The sequence below is a fragment of the Protopterus annectens genome, chromosome 4.part0 (assembly GCF_019279795.1).
Source record: "Protopterus annectens isolate FY-2018-M chromosome 4.part0, PAN1.0, whole genome shotgun sequence".
Classification (NCBI taxonomy): domain Eukaryota; kingdom Metazoa; phylum Chordata; order Ceratodontiformes; family Protopteridae; genus Protopterus; species Protopterus annectens.
This window is the reverse complement of record NC_056733.1, coordinates 836,089,658-836,116,572: the sequence shown is the minus strand read 5'-3', so window position 1 is coordinate 836,116,572 and position 26,915 is coordinate 836,089,658. Positions and strand designations below refer to the sequence as shown.

Below are 26,915 nucleotides of genomic sequence, written 5' to 3'. Positions count from 1 at the left end.
AGCAAGAGGCCAACTACAATTTTAAGCACACTAAGGGAAGGGAATAAATGTAGGTAAACACACCAAAAAGCTGTAAGAGCTTTATAAAACTACTTAAACTATATATCTAAATATAAGTAAGTAACTAAGTAGAAAACAGTTTTACTGCCTGAGCTAATGCAGAACCTCCGATCTATTGCAGCAGCAAACTAGATCTTGGGTAGCTCTAGATGCATCATGGGATAGGGACTTGGCCTCAAGCTATTTGAAGACCTTGAGCTTTGCAACTGGCCGACTTGGAGCCAAGGGATCGGCTCCGAACCCATCAGTAAAGAATGAACGGCGAGATAGAACTTCACATCAGAATTTTTTTGTAACTCCTGTATGAAAATAGGATACGACTGCCAAATGTAGTTTTAACGTAGTTGAAAAACTAGCTCCTTCATTGAAAAGAGCAGCCAGAAAATCAAGAACAACAGAGAATAGGGCAGTAAACGGGTCAACATTATTTATCAATGCCTAAAGAGAAAATCTTTTCCTTTCACTCTTGTATACACTCTTGGTGGAGTCTTTTTTTGTGATGATAAAAATAATGATACACAGTGGGGAAGAAAAGCCTGTTCTGTCTGGCTATTACTGGAACTGGATAACCCATGCAATTAGTTTGAGGGCTGGGATATTGGGATGACTCATCCCTGAGGGGTATGATACAAAGATTTTTAGATGGGCCCAAAATCCAGAGAGGATAAAGATGATGAAACCAAAGGAATGGGAACCACACCTATTCTGGCCAGTAACGGGCAATGAGGATGACAGAGCTCAATGAAATTGCCTTCAGCAGGAATTTGGGAATCAAAGAAAGTGGATGACTAGCATAAAGGAGACTGGGTAGCCAAACATGGAATAGAGCACCTCTCGGTGACTCCCCCCTTGGGGGGAGGGGGATCAGAGCAAAACACTTGCCACACTTGTTGGGGGGGGGGGGTGCAAAGAGGTTGCAGCAAGGTTGGCCCCACCGACGGAAAATTTCCTCCACCACTGACTGAGACACCATTTGTAAGGCATCAGAACGGACCTGCTAAATCTGCCCACTAATGTGCTACTTTCCCCCAGAATGTGCACCGCAACTACAAAGCGATTGGTGGAGATCACCCATTGCTACACTCTCAAAAACCTCTCTGCAGACAGAGTAAGACTGGGTACGCCCTTGTTTGTTGATGTACCAGACTAAAGACATGTTGTCGATCTGAATCACAACAGTCCCTAGAGGACAGCATCTTGGAATGCCTTCAGAGCTAATAAGACTGCTCATCTCCAGGACGTTGATAAGTGAGTTGGTCTCTTGAGGAGAGCACATCCCCCTTGGACCATCCTTTCCAAGTAATGTCCCATCCCCACACCATCTGGGAGGCATCCATAGTCACTGTGGCCAAACAGGGTGGTAAGACAAAGGGCCATCCTAAGTAAATGTCTGACTGGATCAACCAATGGATGTAGCATTTGCAAATCGGTGTAAGCTTGACTGGCAAAGACAGGAGTTGTTGAAGAATAGACCACTGAAGACCTAGAGTCCAATAAAGAATGCCCATATAGTATCGTGCTAAAGAAATTAGTACTATTGCTGCTGCCATAGACCCCACTGCTTAAAGAATAGATCTGGCTGAAGAGACAGATGGGAAAGAATCTGATGTACTTGAGATCTTGGTGTGTCTGTGTAATAAGTTGGTAAGGATGGAATTTGCATTGCCATACTCAGATGTGCACCAATAAACTTCAAGGTCTGCACTGGTGTCAAATGGGACTTGGCGTAAAGAATAATTGTGCAAAATCTTACCATAATCATAGAGGTCCTGCTCTTCCATGTTGCAGTATTCTTACTGTGGGATCCTCCGCCTCAGACAACCCGAACGTCGGTGCCTATACAAAAGCTTAAGCCTGGCTGTTGCTGGTGTATGGGATGTCACACATAGGGCCATAAACCAGGGGGCTTTAAATGTGACATCTGCACGCACAGATCTCAGAACTGACTACCCAGTCGGACAGTAGTCTAGGTGGTGCCAAATGATGTCCTCCAGACTGGTGAAATGCAATTGACTGCGCAGTGTTACCACAGTCTAGGTGGTGGTCCTATGATGCCTCACAGACAGGTTGAAATTAATGCATGGGGGTATGGTGGAAGGGAAGGAATAGAGCAACATGGAAGAGAAGGACATCTATGGTTATGGTAAGATTTTACACAACTATTCTATGTCCTTCTATTCTCATGTTGCAGTATTCTTATTGTGGGAGAGTACCACAGCTTAGGAAGGGTGGAGGTAGAGGTTGCAGATTCCAGAAATCCTTGAAGGATTGCCCTTGCGAAACCTGCTCTGGAGATATGGTTTAGTTTGTAATGCTTGGTAAAGGTATGTACAGTGGACCAGGTCTCTGCCTCAAGGATGGAAGTCTTGTCTAGGCCTTGAAGAAGGCCATAGAAGAGGGTACTGCTCTAGTAGAGTGTGCCTTGACCCCCCCCTGATGCAAGTCCTTTCCATGGTAGGAATAGCAGAAGCAGATAGTTTATTTGGATACTGCCTTACCCAGAGCCCTGGGATGGAAGGACTCAAAATGTTGATTAGATTTCCTAATGGTCTTAGTTTGAAAAAAACCTTAACTGCCTGTAGACATCAAGGGAGTGCAGTATTCTCTCACTGTCATTTGCAGGATATGGAAAGAAGGTGGGTAAGTGAATCAACTGGTTGAGTGACACCTCACTGACCATTTTCGGCATGAAGGAGGGATTGGTGCACAGGGTCACCCTGTCTTTGTGGAAGACAGTGTAGGGAGGGTATGGCATGAGTGCCTGTAATTCCAAGATCTTTCTGGCTGAGGTGAGGGCCACCAACAGGACTGTTTTCCGTGTGCACATCTGCAGGGATGCAGTTGGCTGACTCAAAGGGGGCCAGTTTAAGTTTTTCCAGGACATAATTTAGGTTCCAAGGTGGTGGAATAGGCTTCCTTGGTGGTCTTGTGTGCAGGACCCCTTTCAAAAATAATTTAACATCCAACCTGGAGGGTCCAAGGGTAAGCATGCAGAGATGGCAGACAAGTGAACTTACACTGAAGAGTTTGAAAGGTCTGCCTTTATGAGCTCACACAGAGGTTAAGACTAGAGGAACATTCACTTGAAAGGAATCTATACGTCTTCAGTGACACCATTTGGAGAACCTTTCCCATTTGGAAATGTAGGATCTCTTTGTGTTGGGTTTCATGGCCTCCTGCAGGATAGAGAGCACATCCTTGGTGTAGCAGTGTCTGAAGGGGACTAAAAGTTTATCACCTAGATGGTTAAGCACAGCATCTCCAGGTGTGGATGGATGAGAGCTCCCTTCTGTTGTGTGAGCAGGTCCACCATGTGAGGCTAGTTGTGGTGATTGCCCTTGGCAAGGGATTGAAGAAGGGAGAACCAATGCTGCCTTGGCCAATTGGGAGTCACCAGCAAGATTTTTGGCATTTCCCCCCTGATTTTCAGGAGGACTTTCTGAATGTGAGAAAAGGGAGGAAATGCATACAGAAACAAACAGTCCCTTCCATGAGATGATGAAGGCGTCTCCAAGCTAGAGGGGAGGGATCCTTAGTACAAAAGTTTCTCAATTGTCTGTTTTGGTGGGAGGTAAATAAATCTATTTGTGGTGTGCCCTGCTGGTGGACAATGTCTAGGAATACTTCTCTGTGTAACAACCACTTGTGATGCAGAGTAACTGATCTGCTGAGAGCATCCGGTTGGTGGTTGTCCTGGGATGGGATACAGACTGCCTGCAGAGATATGTTGTTCTGTGAGGCTAATTCCCAAATTTGCATTGCTAGCTGGCAGAGAAGGTAAGGCCTAGTTCCCCCTTGTTTGTTGATGTACCACATAACAGTGGTGTTTGTCTGTGAAGATTTGAAGGGGGCCTGGCTGTAAGAGAGGGAGAAAGGCCTTCAGGGCTAAGTGAACTGCTGTCATCTCCTTTACACTGATGTGTTTTCTCAGGAGGGATGCTTGCCAGAAGGCTTGCACTTTTGAGGCCATTCATCGTAGCCCCCCAGCCCAGATCGGAGGCATCTGTGTGCATCTGTTAAGATGGTGTGGTAGGATGAAGGGGTAAACCTGTATTCAGTTGCATCTGTTGAATCCACCACTTCAGTTCTGTTTTTAGGCAAGGTAAGAAAGGTATTTCGGGAGTCTAGAGGGTGGCTGTGTTGCGACAACACATTCGATAGATACCACTGTAATTTCTTCATGTGCATCCTGGCTAGTGGCAACAAAGGTATTGTGGCTGCAATAAGGCCTAGTGGGCACATGAAACGTCTGGCAGACAGGTGGTCGACCTGCAGAAGGTCCTGGAAGTGGTTGATCAGGGAAGTCACTTTGCCCTGAGGGAGGAAGGCCTTCATCAGGTCTGTCCAAATCCTACATCCCAGGAAGATTTTGTCCTGATCTGGGGAGAGGGATGATTTGACGAGGTTGAGTATGAATCTCAACTTCTGTTGCAGAGACATGGAGAACCGAGATGATTTTTAAGGATGCCTTCTTCTTCTGCAAGAATGAGAATGTCATCCAGGTAGGAGCAGATTTGAATGCCCATGGTCCTGCCATAAGCTATAGCTGGAGTTAGGCACTTCTTGAAGACCTTTGGTGCAGTGGATAAACCAAAGGGCAACAGCAGTAAATTGAAAGCGTGAACAGGGTCCAGCAAAACGTAGGTACTTCTTGTGGTTGTGGTATGTATGGGAATGTGGAGGTAGGCCTCCTTCAAGTCCAAAGGTATTGGACAGATAGCATTCTGAAGGAATGGACTTTCAGAAAGTGGTTTAAGACAGATAAATCCAGGCTTGGCCTCCATGGGCCATCCTTTTTTGGTACCAGAAATAGCCTGAAGTAGAAACCCTTTCCTTCATGACCTGGTGGAATAGGTTCTAGGGTTCCCTGAGCCAGAAGATCCTGGATAGTGTGAGGAATTAGGTGGAGTTGGCTCTCTGGTGGAAAGGAAATGCCCTGTGGTGTGAGTTTTTCCTGCCAAGATAGGAAATATCCTTTTTCCACTATTGCCAGAACCAAACAGTCTGAGGTGATTTCTTTCCAGAGGGGTAGGCAGTGAGAGAGGCAGGATGAGAGGTGGAGGTGATCGAGGCAGTCACACATTGTTATTATTTCTGTCTTTAAAAGGCTGTCTGTGGGTGGGCGGAGAAGGGGCTGTCCTAGAAGAGGATTGCCTCCTTGTCCCTTTCCTATGTCTGGAAGACGAAGGGGTGGCGGAGGTGGGGGCCCTTCTGACATAGGTAGTCTTAGCAAGGCAATTCTTGTAATGTTTTGGTATGGGAAGACAAGCAATTGTTTAATATCCTGGAGTTCTTTACTCTTCTCCTGTAGGTTCTGCACACTGTTTCTCAAACAGAAGATTATGATCTAGTGGGGCATCCAGAATTTTGGATTTAAAGTCTTCAGGCAGTGGCTGGAGCCTAAGCCATAAGTACCTGCGTAGCACAGATGCAGATGCAACAGATCTAGCAGAGGCCTCTGCTGCATCATAACTGCATCTAATCAAGTGCCTAGCAACTTGAGATGCCAGGGACAGTTTAGATGCTATATCATATCTGTCTTATTACGAGAATCAGGCAAGGAGGACACAGTAGGGTTGTATTTTGGGATACCAAATCCAGGGCATATTTTACCATATGGGTTTGGTTATTAACTGCCCTAAAAGCTAGGGTGGAAGAAGTATATAACTTCTTACCCAGCCTGCCCATTACCGTGCTATTATTGTCCGAGGGTAGGAATGATGAGGATGGAATAAATCTAGACTGTTTGTCTGGGGCTACAGCTATCACTGCAGGGTTGGCCAAGGGGGCCTTCAGTAGAAATTTGTGGCGGTCAGTGACCTTGTAGAAACAATTAGGTCTCTTGGGAGCAGATGGTTTGAGAGTCAGGCTTTTTTTGAGACATACAAATGCATGTAAGCATGCAGGAATCACTGGAGGGGATGGCTGACGGTGAGGGTGATTCAACTTGCAGAATCTCAAAATACCTTTTTTGAGTTTCTGCCATCTAGGTAGTATCCCCTTTAAAATACTAGTCTCTCCAAATGTGATGTCCTCTGGAGGGGAAGTCTCCCTCTGGAATCCTCATCAGGGGAGTAGTATTCCGGGGGAGGCTACTTGGGACGAGTATGTGATTGACTCATCAGAGGAAGAGGATAAGGCTTCTTCTTCCTGTGAAATGGAAGGAAGGCTAGAAGTGGCTGAGGCAGGTCTTGGGCCAAGTATAGGTAAAGTGGGAACAGAGGAGGTTTAGGGCCTATGGGCCACGAAGGCCTGCATCAAGGACTGTGTGAAGGACTGCTAGTCTGGCTGTCCTTCTGAAGAAGCAGACAAATGTTTTGTCTTGTGTCTCCTATTTAAGGGAGTTGCTTTAGGAGAAGCTGTGGGCCTCGTTTCAGGGCTCTGTCCTAAAGAGGAAGGATCGAAATCCTGGATCACAGAAGGTCATCTGGTGGAGCCTGGTTCCATCTCAATTTTGGTAACTGATGTCAGAAAAAACTCCACGGACGTGCCAGCTGGTACTTCGGAAGTGGCTTCCTCAAGGGTAGGCACTAAAGTAGACGGCTCTAGCAAACGTCCCTAAACCCCTATATCGGTGGTTAGCGGGCTGTCAGAGGTGGTAGGCCTTGAAACCTTGGCCTTTTTTCTCAGTGGTTCCACCTGGGTGTCTGACTCCAGATCCATTCTTAACGCTACCTTTTTTAATCTCAGAGTCTCCAAATACAAACTGGGCAGACAGCTTCTGAGCATTTTGGGGACAAAAGACTGGCAGATGGTGCAGGAGACATGACTGTATTCCCGGCCTAAACAAAATACGCAATGGTCATGTGAGTCTTTATGAGTGATTTGACATCCGCATTTGCATTTATTTTTCTTAGCAAACCTCGGCTAAGAACGGACAAACCAAGCTCAAGCAAAATTATTAAGAATTACCCAACAGGGTACTTAGCTTTAGTTGTTTTGAAGGACAGAAGAGAAGCGATCGATCTGACGTTCGCCAGCGGCAGAAAAGTTCTGAGGACTGTACGTGCAGATGTCACATTTAAGGTCCTTGGTTTACGGCCCTATGTGTGGCATCCCACGCACCAGCAGCAACCAGGCTTAGGTTTTTGTATAGGAGCCGATGTTTGGGTCGCCTGAGGCAGAGAATCCCACAGCAAGAATACTGCAGCATGAGAACAGAAGGACATTTGATTGTTATTCCCCAGGGACTAATAAAATTGGAGAAACAGTCCCTAGATTGTTTAAAGAGATGCATGGAGGGGGTGGTGAGGAGCCAGTCATCCAGCTAGGTAAACACTCAGAATTCTTTGGGTCACATGCGATCTGCCACCACTACCATACATTTGGTGAACATCCTGGGGGCTGTGGTGATCCTGGGGGCTGTGGTGAGAGCAAAGGGCAGGGCTCTGAATTAGTAGTGACTGGCTCGCAGCTGAAAGAGTAAGTGCCCTCGAGAACTCCTGCCTATTTTGATATGATTACATGCATCCTGAACATCTGTAGACCACATCCAATTGTCCTTGCACAGAAAGGCAGAATGGACAGGACTATGACCATTTGGAACTTGGACTTTTTCACTTATTGATTCAGTTTGCTCAGATCCAAAATTGGTCTGAGATCTTATGCCTTTCTGGGCACTAAAAAGAAGCGTAAGTTCAGAATCATATTTGGTCTGGCAGGACCTCCTGGATGACTCTTGTGTCAAGCAGCTTTTGAATCTCTAGGGCAAATGTCTTCCTCTGACTGGGTGGAAAGTCGGGAAGCTTTTTTATTTCACGGCTTGGGGGTTGGAAAAGTAGTACATGGTATCCCCTGGATATTATTTTTAGCACCCAGGAATCTTTTGTTATAGTAGCCCAGGCGTCTGGTGCAAGGACAATCGTTCTGCAACTGCCTCCAGTGGTGGGCAGTCAGGCAGCACTTCAGGAGAGCTGAAAAGGTCCATCTGGAAAAGGAATCATTGAAACCTTGATTTTGCAGTCCTCCTCTGCCTCTGGGGAGAAGTATGCCATTAGAATTGCCTCCTCTGCCTGTGGAGGAGTCCCTGCAGGCATCCTGCAAAGATTCTCGGGATTTGCGGAACCACATCTTCTTACCTTACCTTCTACAGAAGGTTCGCCAAGTGGTAGAAAACTTGATTCCCACAACAAACAGGGTCTTTCCTTCTTATTCATTGTGGGTAAGAGTTTCTTTCACCGATGGACCAAATAAAGATGTCCCATCAAAGGAAGTGTTGAAGAAAGATGTCTTGAAAGGCTCCGCAAAGTCACATAGCTGTATTCAGGCATGTCTCCTAACAGCAATGCCTTAACCAGCAGCCCGTTAGGTGCCTTCAGCTGTGAGAGAGATCATCCTCATGAAGGAGCAAGAAACAAGAGTGGCCGACTGAGAAGATGATCTTTTGAAATCTTTTGCAGACATCAACTCAGAGAGGCAATCTGATAGTTCTTTGGTGAAATATTTCTGTAGTCTTGTGAAATGTACCAGTTAAGAGATCTCAAGGCGATTGTTGCTGAGGCAAAGACTTGCTTTATGAATCTATCCAGCACCCTAGGCTCTCTGACAGGCGAACAGATGAGCTCTGTTCTGCTAGCTCTTTTTTAGTGGCTACCACCACCTCCATAGCATCTACTGGGACTCCTTTGCTCCAGTGAGGCCTATCTTTTGGTTGTCTTGGTATAGGCTCAACCGAATCCAGCAGCGTCCATGCCCGGCAAGAAACTAAATCAATAAGCTAATCCACCAGGGGGGTAAACCCAAGATATACATGGTCCAGAACCAAAAGCTTAAAAATAAACCAATTCTTCTGGGGAAGGATTATCACAAGACCAACCACCTTTCTATCTAAGAATCTTTAATATGTCTCCAAAGGTGACATTATCTGATGATGATCTGGGGGACCCTTCTCCTTCCTCGAAATCAGTATCCTCAGCGAGAGATTCCAATGCGTAATCTATGTGCCTCCTCTTGCACGTTCTCTTCAGATGACTCTATTCTGGGGGATGTTCAGGGGAGGTATCAGAAGAGAGGGGAAGTTCCTCTACTGGAACCGACTAGAAACTAGCTGGAACTGGCTGTCTCTGTGGAATAGGCCTGACGGGCTCAGAGCTTGGAACTGAAAAACCAGATCTCTAGAGAGAGAAAAAGCCCTTTCCACAACCTAGAAGGCAGATGGACCCAGAGAAACAGTGGCCACCCACACCAGAGCAGAGACTTCCAGTAAGGGTAAATCACAACCCGACCGGGTCTGTGCCTGAGGTAAGGGACTGGACCCCAAGCTGTTCAGAGCTGAAGGTCCAAGGGGCAAAGATGGATCTGATAACAGAGTCAATCCCAGCCCCAGGGATCCAAAGCCACAGGTTCGGCTCCAGGACCCATTCTGATCTGAAGGAATAGGAGCAGAACTGGTCAGGGATGTTGGCGGAGTCGAGTAAGTGATTCTCTTCTGATCCAACTCCGGGCCTCTTGGAGGTCTAAAACTGAAGGATGGATCAGAAAAGGGAGACAGTACTGTATGAGCAGTGGTTGGAAAACTCACGGATCCAACAGGGTACAGAGCTGAAATGACCCCCATCTGATCTGAGCTCTGAGGATCTTTTGCATCATCCTATCCACATTTGCTTCTGAAAGACTTCTGCAGGACCTGCAGGATGTGGCAGACTGGGGCCTAGAATGCTTTCTGGGAGTTTGCATGAAGGTAGAGTGTAGAGTAGGAGAGATCGGATCCACGATGAACAGTGGAGAATGAGGTTTTTGACTATTGTGAAGTACCTGGTTTCAGATACAAAGACTTGGGATCTGTGACTGACTGAAATTATGATCAGATCTGAAACTTTATGATCCGAGGATTTTGGATCTGTAGAACAAACCTTCGGGTCAGAGGACGTCTGATCCAATGATTTTGATATTTCAATAAGTGGTTCCGATGAAGTCCTAGGGGACTTCAGCAGACAGCATTTTCTATGCTCCAAAGACACAGATTTAGAAGTTTTACTGGGGAGTTAAAGCCCCTGAAGAAGGTATTAAAGAAGGAAGGAGACCTTCCAAAATGAGTTTGCTGTATCTGTCAGCTAACGCCCTGGAGTTGAAAGCAGCACAAACATTACATTTAGTCTCCAGATGGGCGCCTTCCAGACAATATACACACTTCCTGTGGGCATCTGAGTTAGGGATTTTATGCCCACACAAGAAGTGCATTTTTTTGAATCTTGTCGGCTTCTCAGCCATGACAAAGGAGATATCAATGGTCCTATGCAGAAAAGGACTCACTAAAGAAAAAAATAGAAAGGATGAAGACTGTTTTAAGGAAATAATAAGAAAGGGAAGAAAACTTACCAGCAATGGTAATAGAGAATTACCCTGTAACAGAGGGTAGAAAATAAAAAAGGTTGCCAACTATGGTAATAACAGAAAATACTATAATACAATATAGTAAATAGTCTGATAACTGAAAAATAGTAATTGAAAGTTAGGAGGGGCATGTTAAGAAGAGAAGTGAAATTTTAGGTAAATAAAGGTTAATTTACTTACAATAAATGCTTAAGAGCAGGACCCTAAGTTTGCATGTAATGTCACAAAAAGAGACCTGAGGCACTGGGAATGGAATAGGGCATTATGGGTAGAATGAGGAGCTTGAGACTCGGAAACAAAGTCTAAAGCGTGCAGCTGAGTCGGATCCAAGAATCAAATCCGTAATCCAATCGTTGAGGCAGAATGAAAAGGACAACATTAGATCATGTTTTTCTTCAGAAAAATATCTGCCCGGCATTGAAGGCTCACTAGCCAACCAAATGTTTCACAAAGGCTAACGAGGGAAAGCTCTGAAGTGTTTGGCACTCTGTCTATGTGGAGCTCTGCACCAGCTACTGATAGAGTGCTTAGAGGGTGCCCTTAAGCTTTAAATAGCTGTCTGATTGAGGGGAGGGGGGACTTTAAATAGTTTAGGCTACTGCAGCACTGATCTAATATTGAACATGTAGAGATTATGAACATCTAAAGTTAACACCTCTAGTTCTACTGACGTACATCTTTTCTATTTGAACAGTAAGCTAAACAATAGACAAAGTTTTGTAATTAGTGAAACGATCTATCACACTATTAATTTTGCTAAAAGCCCTTTTTTCATCTGCTGCCCCAAAGCTGCTATGCAGGGTTCCCAAGACGGTAAAACAGCAGTGTTGACAGGATCTTTCACAGCAATTCAAACACAACTGAAGTACAGAGAAAAAGAGACAGTTTAACCTGAAGGACCCTCCCCATCACAAAATAGTAAAATAACCACAAACTCTGTTGCCTTATGTCTTCTAGCATTGTGTATATCAAGACAGGCAGCTCTTTTCAGCTGAGAAGGAAAATGGAAAGGAAGTATAAAACAATGACTCTGACAACTGCAGAAAGCACAACACATGTAACTTGTAATTAATTACAACAGCTGACCTCAGTGATCACCTCAGTCAGCCATCAAGATAACTAGCAAATATCAAATTGGGGCACCCAAAGTAATTATGTCTGGAATGGCACCCATGTCTTACCACTATGACGAACACTCAATAAAGATTCTAATCTGGTCAAGAGGAGCTCTACAACAAAATGACTGGCCTTTTGCTACTTAAAAATGACATGCAAAAATGGAACTGCAGCCACCAACTCCAAAGATATGTTAGGAAACTAGAGCAAATGTTTTGGTGTGTGACCAGCTGACTTTTTTAAGCAGGTGCACGTTTTAAAAAAATAAACAAGTAAAATGTTTGTCTAAAATATGAAATAAGAGTCTGCAAACAGGACTTTTGTGTCAATAAGTACTCTCTCCATTTACTTATTTAAATAATGTGAATCAAAAAAGCTGAAAAGCATAATCCTTAATGCAATGCATTACAACTCTATTCATCATAAAGGGTAAAAGTGCATTGAAGTAATACAAGAGACTCAGTTTAATGACAGTAAAAAATTACTCTTCATTGAGAATTCTAAACAAAATAAAAAAAATGAAATGCATTACATTAATTACCACTCTTTCTCATGACACTGAAAAAACATTTTTCTTCCTGTAATATCGCCTAGACATAATGTAATGCCTAGTTTCTGTACCTTTCAGTTTCATCTCTTCGTTTTCCCTGTCACAGACTATGAAGGTATGGCATCTTTTACGTTCTAATTAAAATCTCCCACTGTTTCAGAAAGCCTCAGTCTGCATGAGACAAGTTACATAATACTTCTTTGTAGGCTTCTCTCTTAATTACTTTCTTCAAGTTTTCATGCAGGTCAATAAAGTGCTATAAAGGAAAATATCTAGAGTGAAATGCTTTTACGGTGTTAATTGTTGGGGAATGTTTACATAAAGATGAAGGCTCAGTTAAAATGCAGCACTACATATACACACTGGTATGTAATCTAACATTTCATAAATTAATTTTGGGTGTCCCACTCCTACCAACCATCTGGCTGATTTCTGTGACTCTGCCCAGTCATTCCCTAACCAAATGAAGCACAGCAGTGAAGAGTTTTGTTATGCTTTCCTAGATGTGCCCTACAAGTATCACAAAAGCTCTCCAGGAACAGGTGTGCAATGGAGCACTCACCTGCTTCTACATGTGACGTAGACCTTCTAGCAATCCTGCTCCCTTAATGTGCAGATAACCCGCACTCAGTTTCAAATCTCTATCAAGACATGTGCCCTGCAACATGCCCTCTAGAACCATCCTCAGTACACGAGCAAATTTCAACTTTTAATTCCTCTCCTTCAGAGGCTGGCTCCTCCAATACCCAGGCCTCAAATCAAACTGGTATGTATTCTCATTTTTGATCAAAGAAACATTTCTTTTATCCACGTAACTACAGAACTGAAAACAATATGGAATACTGCAAGTATCTTTACATCTGGCTTACCAGCCCGATAAGTGGCAACTGTCACTCATAAATGAAGGAGCGAAGCAAGAGAGTGAAGGGAGAGTATGGAAATACAACTTTGAATACTTGAACAAAGCTATATAATTTGTTTACTTCTGTGGTACTTTTAAATTTTCTCATAGGTTAATAGGTGATTACTACTAGCCTAATGGCAGAAGAGCCTTTACAGGCCTAGCCAATAATACCCAGGAAATGACAACATTATACCTTAACTCCCCAGAGATGGGATGGGGTAGTATCAGGGTAGTGGGTCTTTCAGTGCTGGAGCCCTGAATCATTTTACAGACTGTCTATCTATAAGGGACATAGGCAGTAACCCCAGGAGGGAATTTACAGCTCCCCATTCACTGACCCAAATTCTTTTTGAAGAGAGTGAGGGATGGGCTTTGTTATACGAAGATGAGAAAGTTATTCCATAAATGATGTAGCCTTTGGTATATGAATCAGTCTCTCCAGCAGTGTCACAAATAAGGTTCATATCCATGGAACACATAACCCTTGTATATTTTTTCTTGCAATTATGCAACCTTTTTATCAGGGCTGAATTAGAGAATGCCTACTAGGTCAGGCACAAGTCCCCAAACAACATGAGACGAGTAAAGAAATAGGGTCTTTAGTCGTTCAGCACAACACATGCGTCTTGTGCTTTGTATTTTTTTTAGAGAGACATCTCTGGGGCCACTCCAATTGCTGTTAAAGTGTTTGGTTAAGTCCATGCAGAAGGGAGCACTGTACTCTACTATGGGCTTGATGAGGGGCGAGTACAATGGCAATATGACTTCCTTTGATCGTGATGCTATGCCTTTACTTGTAAGTTGAGCTACACAGCATTTCCTCACTACTGTAACTACCTGGTGGTCAAAGTTTAGGTTACTATCTATCTGTGTTCCTAGGTCCCTCACCACTGGGTCTACTTTAGGAGTGTGCTATCAATATTATAATTTGCAGGGATGTGCCATTTATTGAAGGTTATGATTGCACATTATTAGGCCAGTCTGCAGGATGTCCACATCACTTGGGGATTCAATGATGGCTCCCAGCTAACAGTCGCCAGTGAATTTGGTGAGCCAGGGGCCCCTAACAATGGCCTACCCTTCAAAGTATATACCAAACAAGAGAGGTCCCAACACTGAACTTTGTGGGACATTGCCAGTAAAATGTTTCTTATCGGAAGTGGACTCGCCTGTCAGTGAGTCAGTTGATTATCCAGCTGAAGCTATACAGGTTTATCCCTAATTCAGTAAGTTTATCTATAATCTCCAAGTGGGGAATTGTGTTGAAAGCTCTGGCTAGGTCTAGACAAGCGGAGTGCAAGGTTTACTCTCATCCATAGCCATAGTGACTTTCCTCTAAGAAGTCTAACAGACTGAGCAGACAAGACCTTCTTATGACAAAGCCAAATTGGGTCTAATTTAGTTTTTGGGGAGTTCCTATGTTATTATTGATCAGGTCCATGATAAATCTCTCCACGGCCTTGTAGATAAGACTGGTCAAGTTTATGGGTCTATTGTTGGGCCTCCTTGTGCAGAGGGACGACAGTTGCAGTCCTCCATTCCTCTGGGACAAAACCCATCTGGTGGCACTGGTTAAAGAGGGTTTCTAGTGCCTTTGACAGATTCTGTTTTAAGCTATTTAAGAAGCATCCTAGAATTTATTTATTTATTTAACATTTGTTTACTAGGAAATTCCAACTTGGAACAAAGCCAATTTTCAGCGAAGGCCTGGGGAGAAATGCTCCAGATGCATGTCTTTGTAACGTGGGAGTAAACCAGAGCACCTGGAGGAAACCGGATGCAGGGAGGACATGCAGACTCCGCACAGAAGGCACCCCAGACGAGAATCGAACCTTAGAACCTCTTGCTGTGAGGCGACAACGCAACCTCTGCATCACTGAGTCGTCCTGTTGTTGGGACCCATGGTGGCTGTGTTTTTTGGCTTTAACGAGCACAGTAAGGACCTGTTCCCTAGTAATGAATAGTAGTGGGTGATTGTGGGTATCTCTTTGGGTGTGGTAGGAGGTGATGGGGGAGAAGTTTGAACTGAACTTGTTGGCCAGCAGGTTTACTATAGTTTCAGGCTTAAGTGTTACTGTTCATGATTAACTCGGCACATTCATGAGCATTTCTCCTGAGATTACACACAATTTAAAAAGCCTTACGGTTATCTTTCACCTGGGAGGCCATCTTTGCCTTGCAGTTTGCTTTGGCAGATTCGACCAGGTCTCTAATTTGTTTGTTTGGACTGGTGTCTTTTTTGCACTGTTCTGTCTGTTCCTTCTTGTCTCTCGAGAGGATTTTTTTTCCTTTTAATGACTAGCCTATTTATGCTAGGGCTCCACCAGGGTGGTTTACTTTTGCCACTAATCAAAGGTTTGACTCAGACAGGTACTACCTCCTCTATGCAGCTATGAATGTGGTTGTACAGTGCTTTTGTATACAGGTCACAGTAGGCCTCTGTCTCATCTAGGTTTGGAAGTTTAATAAGCTATCACATAGTTTGAGGTAACTGACCTTAGCAAAGTTCTTAACAGGTTTGGAGTTTGATGGGGGTTCTATGTTAGTTTTAATACTAAATAAGAAAATTTTTTGGTCAGATCTTACCAGGAAGGATTTAATGCACGGGAGGGAGCAGCATCCCTCATGTTTATGAGTACTAAATCTAGGATATCTGTTACTCTAGTTGGGGAGCTAACTAGTTGCTCCAGGGTAGTTGTGTTGACTATGTTCAAAAACCTCTGAGCAAGTGAATTATGGGTCGTATAAATCTCCCAGTTTATGCAGGAGTAGTTGAAGTCACCTACAAGTATGGTGTTAGGCTGAATGCTAAGAGATTCCAGTAGGTTTAGGCAGGAGGTGTAGTTTTTCAGATTCATGTTAGGGGATCTGTAGCTAGCAAGGATATGATAGGGGTTTCACCTAAGGTTAGTTCTCGCAGACAAAAGTCTTTTTAGTAGTTTAGAGTTGGCACAAGTCAGTGTTGCTGGTTTTAAAAAAAAAAAAAAAAATACAGTTTCCAGAGACACACTAAGAAGTTGAAATTGACACTGTAACAGCTAGTGGGGCTCAGAAAGGGAAAAAAATCAATTTACTCTGTTCCAGAATGTGTTACATTATGGGGACACAAAACCACATCACGGCAGCAATGTAAACAGGGTCATGTCAGTCCATATCATGGACATTTTGTGGTACTGCAAATTAGAATACTATAACAAAACAAAGTAACAGTTACTGCGTGTGTTAGCAATAAGATCAAGCTTGAAAAAGACGGACTTTTTCAGTTTGAGTGGGTTTTTTTCTTTAATGTCAGTTAGACCAAGGAACCTACCCCATTAGTATAATCAGCTGTCATATGCAAAGAATTCTATGCAAGCAAATAAATGCAGCTGACAGGATGATCCAATCGTTTATAGTGAAGTACACAGCAAGGGACAGAAAAAGAAAAAAAAATCGTGCTCCAGCAGACTTTCACTTTTGTTAGGTAGTTAGAAATGTTAATGGTCCTTACCTTTAATACTCTTGTTTGCTCTTTAAATTCTTCATCCTCATCAGAATCTGCATCTGGCAGCTGATAGATCCGAATGCCATGCTCTGCAATTTCATCCAGAACCTGAAAATGCAGAGTAAACTGGATGTTACCCAAAAGGGAAAAATCCATTTTTGCAGCTTACAGTTAGCACACATCACAGTAATTCAGTTGAAATAATGTACCACTGAACATGAAATGCAATTCAGAAACAGAATCTCCCTTAAGAGTACCACACCGGACAGTATTCCACATTTCTGTCAATCACATGCTGCTGAAAAGGTCCAACGGAACAAAGGCCACTCACTAAATACTTCAGGAAGTAACTTCTCATACAGTCTGAAAAATAATGTCAAAACAGTTCTTACAAAAATAAAATTTATGAGGTGAAACATAAAAAACTGATCGATTTTAATTTCATTTACACTCCAGATAAACATTTTTAGGAGTCTGTAAAATAGCCAAAACTCACCCTTTCACCAGTTTGATAGCGTCTCTCCAGAATGGACTTCTTCTGTTATTGTGCTTTCTCATCTATATAAGGAACACTTTTCCTATGGCAATCTTAACATGCAGGTAACTCTTTTACTGATTTTTGTCAAACAAAATTTTAATAGTGTTCAAGTACTTTGTAAAACCTCTTGCTGATCAACTTAATCACCAATTAAACAAAATATAAAAGAAAGTATAAAGTAAATCCAAAAAGAATACAGAGCTTTAACTGACACAGGGGGAAGGGATGGAAAAATAAAAATCATCAAACATCACGGTGGGTAAAAACAATTTGAACATTGCTGAAATAAAAAGTAAAACTAAGAGCTTCTTCAGTTCCTATGTTGCCAATACATACACTACAGAATACTGAAAAACAGCTGTCAAACTAAAATCCAAAATACTGTCCCAAACAACTAGTGATAGTGTCTGTGGCATGACAGCAGCACACTTACCTTGGGTGCAGAAAGCTGTGGGTTCTTTCCCCACACCAGCTATACTGATTGCTGACACTGCAGTGCAGCATAAAGGGGATGTTGCACTCCTGAGTGTTTAGTCTTTTGGATGAGACATTAAACCAAACCTCTCATCTGCTTGAGTTGGTGGTAGCTCAGGTGGATGCAAAAGATCTTGCAGCACCTATTGAGAAGAGCAGTGAATTTTGGCCAAATTTCCCCTAGTAGTAAAAATACCACCTCTGATCTCCCGTGAAAAGAGGCTACTAGCATAGTGGGACTAATCCAGTCAGCAAAAGTAAATAAGTAAAAATACATCAATTTAAAATAGAGAGTCTAGAAAGACTGCAGATGTAAATAAATTACCACACCTCAAAGGGCAGAAGGGTATTAATCTTCTATCATGTGTTACCTTCCTCATATAACCATTCCTATTGCTCAAAAATAGGTAACATTACATAATCTGAGTATCATGTATCTGTTGGCTCACTGATTATTATGCTGCCCGGTCACATTGTTTCCAGGATTGCTGAATCAGTCACAGTATCCTGTAAACAGCACCACACAAGTGGTAGAAAAATAGGCAAAAACATTACAAAAAAAAAACAATTAAACAGGATAATGAAGGGGAAGCAAACAACTGCGCCTGTTTACCACATCCTGCTTTCAAATCACTGGGCTTTGCCAGGTGTGGCACATCCCAATCCTCTGCAGCTGAGACAAATTATTTAGTGGAGGAGTGAGAAGAAACAGCATGCAAGAAAAACAATATTAATTCCACTTTCTTATACAGAACAAGTGAACATTATCATTGCAGCATAAATGGCAAGTAATTTTTTTAAAAATTAGAACAGACAGTAACCCTTAAATAGTAAGGCAAATCTAAGACTACTACAGGCTAGCAAGTGCAACGAAGAGTTTCTATATTTTGACCACTTTCATACAATAGTGATCTCACCAGAAGGTATTAAAGATTTTGTTCTGTCCAGCTAACCGCCTAATTTCACGCCAGTCTCTCATACACAAAGAATGTAACAATACAGCTTCATTGCCACAAGTCACTTTTAATGTCACAGGAAAAACTGCCACACTGCTAAGCTTCCTTATCACCATTGTACTCCATGGGAAACAATGGCACAGCATGAAAGTTCCAGTAATTCCATATTCTACTGCTACAATGACTGAAAAATGCTGCCTAAAACCAATACTGGCTTCATACTATGAACACTCAAACTTCCCAGCAGTTTTGTATTCCAGGAATAACTGCACCTCTGTTTTTCTCACACATGCTGAGAACACTGACATACTTTATCTCTACTAATATTTTCATTAGTTTGTCTCACAGGATGCTTTTCAGCTGTGTGAAACACTCTTCTCAACTAAAATGACTTCTTGTTACTACAATTTTATTTCAAAACATTGTGAAAATATTGTGCACTGCAATCTACTCCTTTTTCTGTCATACTAAGCAAAAGCAGCCTCTGTAATGCTTCCATGTCCTGTTCAGACTCCATCAAAGTTAATTGCTCTGTGGCACTAATACCTGGTGACAGTGTTGCCACACTGAAAAGCACCCATGTCTCTCCTACAGACCATTATCTTCCTATCAGTGCTCCCAGGAAAGGGAGAGAAAGCTGCATCATATGCATCCAGTGTTGAAAGCAGCGATGTGGCTTCCTTATGGACCTCATAAAATGAAGTTACATGTCTCTGGTTCATTGTAATTGGCAGTTAGGTGTTTTGATCTTTCCATGTTTGTATAACTCACTTACACAGTCTTTAAAAAGGGATAGGTGCAGCATATCTGCCGAAATGCATCTCCTACACAGGCCTGTTTCTTGTCTTATAGAACCAAGACAAGCTTCTCAATACTTCTGTGGACCCAATAAAATCCTCAGGGAACATCATGCCACAAAATGGTGGCACAAATTATGCAAAAGTTTCAGACTTCTGCATCGTTTGGCAAATATTACATCTTTTATATGTACCTAACATCAGTAAGGCTGATTCGTAGCCAACAGATACATTAACCAAGTATGTTGTAGTTCATAATTCTCTGAACAGTATGTCAAACTTTTTTGCATATTTCTGCCCCTCACTTGCGCGACACTTATTTAAGCCATGAATGGTTCAAAATTATTCTGCTTGTCCTATTCCCCTACTGCTCAAGGCCTAAAGGGACAGTACCATAGGACTGCCTACAGTACTAGGCTGTGGGATGTATGCTTCCATACACAGTCAGGTTGCAGTACATACACATACTGTGCAACAGGCTGAAGTCTCTGCACTGTTATACAAAATCCAGTGCCTGTCCTCCAACAGGTAGTGCTGCAGCATCAGCACTGCTCCCCCTCATCATTTGCCCCTCACCAACAGGTTAGGTCCCTTCTTTAGCTAGCACCTTCTATACCGTGGGTGCTAGTCAAGCCTGGATTATGGGACTACAGTTAGAGCTCCTATCTCTAGCACCACAAACCAGCTATAAAGCATTTTACAAAGTACTATACATTTACCAGCATTGTTTCAAAAATTATACACCAGTACTCACCCACCTGTGTAAAAAAGAAGTTATGTACTCACCATAACGTTCCATGTGAGTTGTTCCATCTCACCTTCATTTTTCACTGATGGGTTCGGAGCCGAAAGCTCGAGACCAAGCCCCTTATCCCGTGATGCAATGCTGGAATTACCTCAGATCTTGTTTGCTGCGTGTACCATATCCTAGGAAGAGGACTAATCTCCCCAGACAGGAAGAAACAATGAATAACAAAGATGAAGTCAGTCTCCAGGTCAACTGTCAACCAGGTGGGGGATGGAGGGAGGAACGTGAGAATGAAGGCAAGATGGAACAACTCAAATGGAACGTTACGGTGAGTACAGAACTTCTTTATGTGAAGTTGTTCAATCTCGCCGTTCATTCTTCACTGATGGGTAGCGTCCCTAGCACCCTAAATCCTGGGTGGCTCACAGGAGTACATTTTTCAGTACCTTAAAACCAAAGGAAGCCCTGTCCACTTTGTGTGAGGTTTAGACCAAGTGGCTGCAGCACAGATATTATCAAGAGGTAAGTTGGCTTGAAAGGCCGAAGAAGTAGACTGCTCTGGTTGAATGCGCCTTCACTTTATGCAACAAAGACCTATTAGCAGATGAGTAAGTGTAGGTGATACAATCTGAAAGCCACTTAGAAAGGGTTGTTTTAGCCACTGGTCGACCTTTTCTGGCTTCAGAGAATGAAAGAAAAAGCTGGTCTGACTTTCTGAAGTCTTTTGCTCTGTCCAGATAATATCTAAGCTGTCTGTGAACATCAAGTTTGTGCAGCATGTATTCTAATTTGTTGGTATGGTTGGGGAAAAAAATGGGCAACTCAATAACTTGATTGATGTTTGTCTCAGAAGGTACAGTTGTGTACACTTACCATAAATGTAGATGTTAGAGTGTATTCACTGTTGCAGTCATTATATTTGGGTAATCTGCTGGCAGGTTGCCCTCAGTCGGCCTGAATAACAAAGTCTTGGGTCCTGCGTTGGTTGCCGTTTCCTCTTCCATGACATCAGGTTGTCAGGGGTATAAAACATGCAGCCGACGCCATTTTATTCAGTTTTCTTGCCCCAGATGTCAGGTGCCCTGCAAATGGGGAGGGGAAAAAAAAAAATATATATATATATATATATATATATATATATATATATATATATAAATAAATAAACAGCAATATATGGAAATGCACTTTTAGCAATATAAACTTTACCTTCATCTAAAGCAAATACACCAGAAAAGCTTTAGAGTATAGTGAAGGAAAAAGAAGTTATAGAAAAGGGGGGTGGCGGGTGGGTAACCCAGACTGCAACAGTGAATACACTCGAACATCTACATTTATGGTAAGTGTACACAACTGTACTATGTTCTTCGTGTTTCTCTGTTGCACTCATTACATTTGGGTAGAATCCCAAAGCTATGGATGGGAGGATGGAACTAAATAGCATTAGAGGCGGCTATGAGGCCCTGCAGAACTGCAGTGGCAAAGCCGGCCCTAGATTTGGAGAAGAGAGGCAAATGATAATGCTTTGTAAAGGTATGCACAGAGCTCCAAGTAGCAGTTTCTAGAATGTCTTTGGTTGGAACTCCTCTGAGAAAGGCTGCTGAGGTAGAGGCAGCCCTGGTGGAATGTGACCTAATTCCCTTGGGCACAGGTTTACCATGGTGCAAGTAGCAGAAACGAATGCAGTGGCTTATCCACTTAGAAATAGTCTGCTTTGATATAGCCTTCCCTCTGATCCTGAAGCAAATGCTACCAGTAGTTGCACAGACTTTCTTAGAGATTTGGTCCTGTTTAAGTAGAATCTTAGTTGCTGTGTACATTAAATGAATGCAGAATTCGCTCCCCCTTATTCTGTGGATTTGGGTAAAATGTTGGCAGGTGAATAGTTTGGTTAAGAGCCACACTGGATACCACACCTTAGGCATAAAGGAAGGATTGGTCCTGAGGGACACCCTGTCCGGGTAAAATGTAATAAAAAGGCTCCACAGCCATGAGAGCCTGTAGTTCCGAAACCCTTCTTGCTGAAGTGATTGCCAAAAGGAAAGCGGTTTTCCAAGATAAAAATTTTATATCCGTAGTAGCTGCTGGTTCAAAAGGAGGCAGGGTGAGTTTTTCAGCACAAAACTGAGGTTCCATGCAGGAGTTGGTGATCTTCTGGGGGGCCTTAAATTTTTGGCCCCTCTAAGATACTGCTTTAGCAGAGGATGACAAAAGATGGGAGGCTCCGTGTTGTAATGAGCTGAGGTGGCAGAGGCATGGATTTTTACTGAAGAAAAAGATAGGCCCTTGTCAAGCATCTCAGTCAAGTATTGTAAAATCTGAAGAATATTTGGTTTTGCTGTGTCTGTTCCTTGTGCTTGGTTCAAAGCACAGAATCTCTTCCATTTATCAGCATAAGATTTTCTAGTACTAGGCCTTCTAGCTTCCAAAATGACATCCATCCAAAGACATGCATCTGGAGCATTTCTCCCCGGGCCTCAGCTGAAAACAGGCTCTGTGGAACCTAGTCGGACTTTCCCGGTCAACAAAATGATAAATAAAAATAAAAATAAAAAAATCACAGATTTACTGAGAGGTGGTGTTTGAATAATTAAATAATCAGCCATGCTGCAAGGTTCAGAGTTTGGAGCTAGGTGTGCAGAATTTGATTGTTCTGCTGAGACAGTAGATAAGGTATTTGAGGCAAGTACCAAGGAGGGAGTTGAGACATATTCCTTAGGATTGGGTACCAGTGCTGGTGAGGCCAGTCCGGGGCAATTAGGATCATTTTTGTTTTTTCCTCTCTGACCTTTAGTAAGACCTTGGAGAGAAGAGGCAAGGGGGAAAGGCATAGACTGATAGGTTTTTCCAACTGAAGGACAGGGCATCCACTTTCCATGCTTGCCTGTGATAAGTCCTTGTGCAGAATTTGTCCAGTTGATAATTTTGGGGAGAAGCAAATAGATCTATGTCTGGGCTCCCCCCATTTCTGTGTTACCATGCTGAAAATTTGTGGATCCAGTTTCTACTCGTGCGGGTCCATAAGATTTCTGCTTAGGTCGTCTGCCAGAGTATTTTGTTTTCCTGGCAGGAATTGAGCTTGAAGATGTACTTGGTAAGTCAAGGCCGTGTTCCACAATGTCATGGCTAGTCTGCAAAAGGGGTAGGAAAGTGTACCCCCCCCCCTGCTTGTTTATGTACCACATAACTGTGGTGTTGTCAAGTCTTTATCAGTAGTTGTCCTAGATGAAGTAAGTCCTTGAAGGCTGTCAGAGCATTCTGTACTGTCGGGCATCTCTTTCTGGTTGATATGCAGATGCATTTGTTTTGGGCTCCATATGCCCTGAATGCATGTCCCCGCCAGGTGGGCCCCCCAAGCATAGTCTGATGCGTCTGTAGTTAGGGTTTGGGTGGTGGGGGGTAGAGTGAATGACAGTCCCTTGTTATGGTGACATGTCTCTGCCCACCAAAGAAACTCCTGTTGTAGGCAGGGAATGAGAGGAATCATTGTTTCCAGACTGTGACAATGTTGACTCCATAAACTTTTTAGGTACCACTGAAGTTCTCATATGCAGTCTTGCATATGGAATTAGTAGAATGCAGGATGCCATGAACCCCAAAGCCTGCAGAATTAGTCTTGCAGATAACTGGGTTTTTGTTGCCATCTGTTTGAAGTATGATATCGGTTGCCTTTGCTTGTCTGGCGTAAGGTAAGCCATCTGGGCAGTTGTATTCAAGCTTGCACCCAGGAATGTAATTATTTGAGAGGGTACCAGTTGTGATTTCTTTTCGTTTATCGTGTACCCTAGGCATGTTAGAAGCCTTTTCACAAAAGTCAGATGTTGAAGAAGAATGTCCTTTTTCTCTGCTTGAATGAGACAGGATAAATGTGTATGCTTCTTTGTCTGCAAAATGCAATTACTGGTGCCAGGCACTTTGTAAAGACCCTGGGCGCAGTAGATAAGCCAAAGGGCAGTGCAGAGAATTGGTAATGCAAAAAAACTGCCTTGAAGCAGAGGTATCTTCTGCACGACTCCCTTATTGGGATATGCAGGTATGCCTCTTAAGTCTAGAGTCACTAACCAAGCGTTCCTGCACAGCATAGGCAGTAGCTGTTGCAAAGTCAGCATTTTGAATTTTGGAATGTCCAGATACGTGTTCAAAATAGATAAGTCCAGTATTGGACGCCAGGCATTGTCATTTCTGGGTACCAGGAACAGCCCTGAATAAAAACATTGTCCTTTTTGCTGTTCTGGTACTGGATGAATAGCCTCCATATCATTGAGGGACGCAACTTGTTTCTGAGCCTCTGCCCATTGATTTTGTGGCAGATATGGCCAACCGTTTGGAATTAGCAAAGTATGGAAATGAAATCTGTACTCCTGGGATAATATGTTTAATACCTACTTGTCCTGGGTAATTAACTGCCAATTTTGAGCATGAAGTGCTAATTTCTCCCCAAGGGGCTGCCAAGAGATAAGTGCTTGGTGAAGGTAGAACCTTGTGATTGGTACCTAGAGCCTTTTGAGCACCTGGATATGCCTCGAGAGGCTCTGTTGGACACAGGAAAGGACCAATTTTTAGTAGCCCAGTGTCTACTGAACCTTGGTGGCTGCACTTGTAAGAAATATTTTACAGATTGCATAGATTTGGCTTGGTCTTACATTTTCTTTAAAACCTCTTCTGCCTTATTACCAAACAGAGTATCATGCTGTAAGGGGGCATCCAGCAATTTAGCTTTAACATGATCAGGCAGATTTTGCTCCTTGAGCCAGGCATGCCTTCTAATCACAGATCCAGTAACTGTGGCCCTGCAAGAGGCCTCCAAGGAATCAAAATCACATTGCAAAGTATGCTTTTCCAACCTGTTCTGCTGCATGCAATAATTCCTGGAATTCTTTATTTTCGACACAATCAGAAATCAACATAATTTTCTGTTTCAATAAGCCCATAACATGCTGTTGATATTTAAGCATATGAAACTGGCAGTTTAAGGCCCTAATTGCCAAGGCTGCAGACATATAAACCTTCTTTCCTCATCTATCCAGCACCCTGGAATCTCTACCAGAGGGGGAAGGATTTTTGGCTGTAGAGGCCTTTACACCTTTGAGACCCTGTGATATAGTCTCAGGATCAGCAGCAGGATTTTTGAATAGAAATTAGTGGGAGTCTGGAACCCTGTAATATCTGTCTGGCTTACTAGGGGCCGGAGGTAAAGAATCAGGAGCCATGCTTGATTCCGAAAACACATCATCAACAATGTCTAATACAGGAGGTATAGCCAAAGGCCTATGCTGATGAAGGAGAAGGAAATCCCTAAGCCTCTTTTTTGATTCTGAGAAATCCTGACTCTCCCAATGAAAATATTCCCTTAAAGTATGCAAGGTTTCACCAAAAGAATAATCCTCAGGAGGAGATGCAGATGGGATGGATTCTTCTGCATCTGAATCCTCATAGGGAGGAATAGAAAATTCCTGATCAGAAAAAATGGAAAGCTTATCTGAAGATTCATAATCAGTGTCTTGCCTAGGCCTCCTAGCAGAGGGGGGGGGGGTTGGGAACCCCTGATCAAGGTAATTAAGTCCTCAGCCATTTTGATCATCTGTTTTTTAGGCATAGGGGCCTGAGCACGTGGCTCATGCGTCAGTTTTTTAGACTTAGAAACTGTTTTTGATCTTGTTTTTGAAGTTGGCGTCGGCTATATGTAAAAATGTTGAGGCCTGAAAACACCCTCAGAAGCTGGTGCCTGCTCAGCGGCTTCAGACCCATCCAAGGGAGAGACATCAGCGGGTTCAATACTCTTGAGAATCTCACGGCATACTGGACTCTGCTTGGATCTCGGTAGAGGCCTGTGACTCAAAAGTAGCGGGTATCAGGGGCTGCGAAAGTGCTTCACTGAGTACTGGCGAACTGGCGACTGGCTTAGGAGAAGCTTCATCATCTGTTTTGGACCTTGACGGTCTGTCTCTGTCTTTTTCTTTGCGTTTTTTGTGAACTCCAGTAGTCGGATTGCTAACTGACGACATTTCAGAGTAATTAAATCTAGATCCAAAGTATTTTGAAGCAAAAATATACAGATGCTTAATAGTGCGCTGGTTAAATCTAGCACAAAACCGACAACAAGGCATGTTATGATCTGGGCCTAGGCAAGGAATACAGTACAAATGAAAATCCTTATGAGGTACTTGCTTCCCACAAGTAATGCAATTATTAACTTTTACTGACATTGGTGAGCAGCAAGAAAAAGTTTCTCCAACGGGGTACTTTGCTTTAGTTGAAGACTTCAGTTCTGAAATTTCAATGCGAAAATTTCAGGAGTCGGCTGACCGGCCCTTGCGAACTGCTTCTGCTTCAGGCACCGCACAGCAAGAAAGACTGAATAAAATGGCGTCGGCTACATGTTTTATACCCCTGCCAACCTGATGGCATGGAAGAGGAGACAGCAACGGACGCAGGACCCAAGACTTTGTTATTCAGGCTGATTGAGGGCAACCTGCCAGCAGATTACCCAAATGTAATGACTGCAACAGTGAAACACGAAGAACATCATACTTTAGGCAAAAAGGAAGGGTTAGTCCTAAGGGATACCTATCAGGATGAAAAATCATATAGCGGGGCTCGATAGATAATGCCTGAAGCTCTGACACTCTGCGGGCAGAAGTAATGGCCACTAGAAAGATAGTTTTCCATGTGATGCTGGTTCGAAGGGAGAAAGAATAATACGGGATAGCATGAAATTCAAGCTCCAGGGAGAATAAGGAGTCTTCACTGGAGGTCTCATGTGAAAGGCACCTTTGAGGAAGGCCTTGGATAACTGGTGTTGCATAATATTCAGTCCATCAATACCTAGATGAAAATTAGATATAGCTGCTAACTGGACCTTAACGGTAGCAGCTGCCACTCCTTTGTGAAAAATCTCGGTCAAGAATTCTAGTATGGATGACAAGGGAGCTTGGCAAGGATCAAGGTTTTTGTTAGAA

The 26,915-nt window shown here is 43.1% G+C and overlaps 1 protein-coding gene across 4 annotated transcripts in view; it reads right to left on the bottom strand.

The window, feature by feature from the left end:
• Window positions 1-26,915, bottom strand: part of SEPTIN2 (septin 2) — a 1,307,428-nt gene that overhangs the window by 487,087 nt on the left and 793,426 nt on the right. For all 4 annotated transcript variants that reach the window (XM_044068783.1, XM_044068784.1, XM_044068782.1 and 1 more), the window contains one exon: window positions 16,453-16,554. In XM_044068783.1, the coding sequence (XP_043924718.1) occupies window positions 16,453-16,554 (102 nt within the window). The remainder of the gene's footprint in view (window positions 1-16,452; window positions 16,555-26,915) is intronic.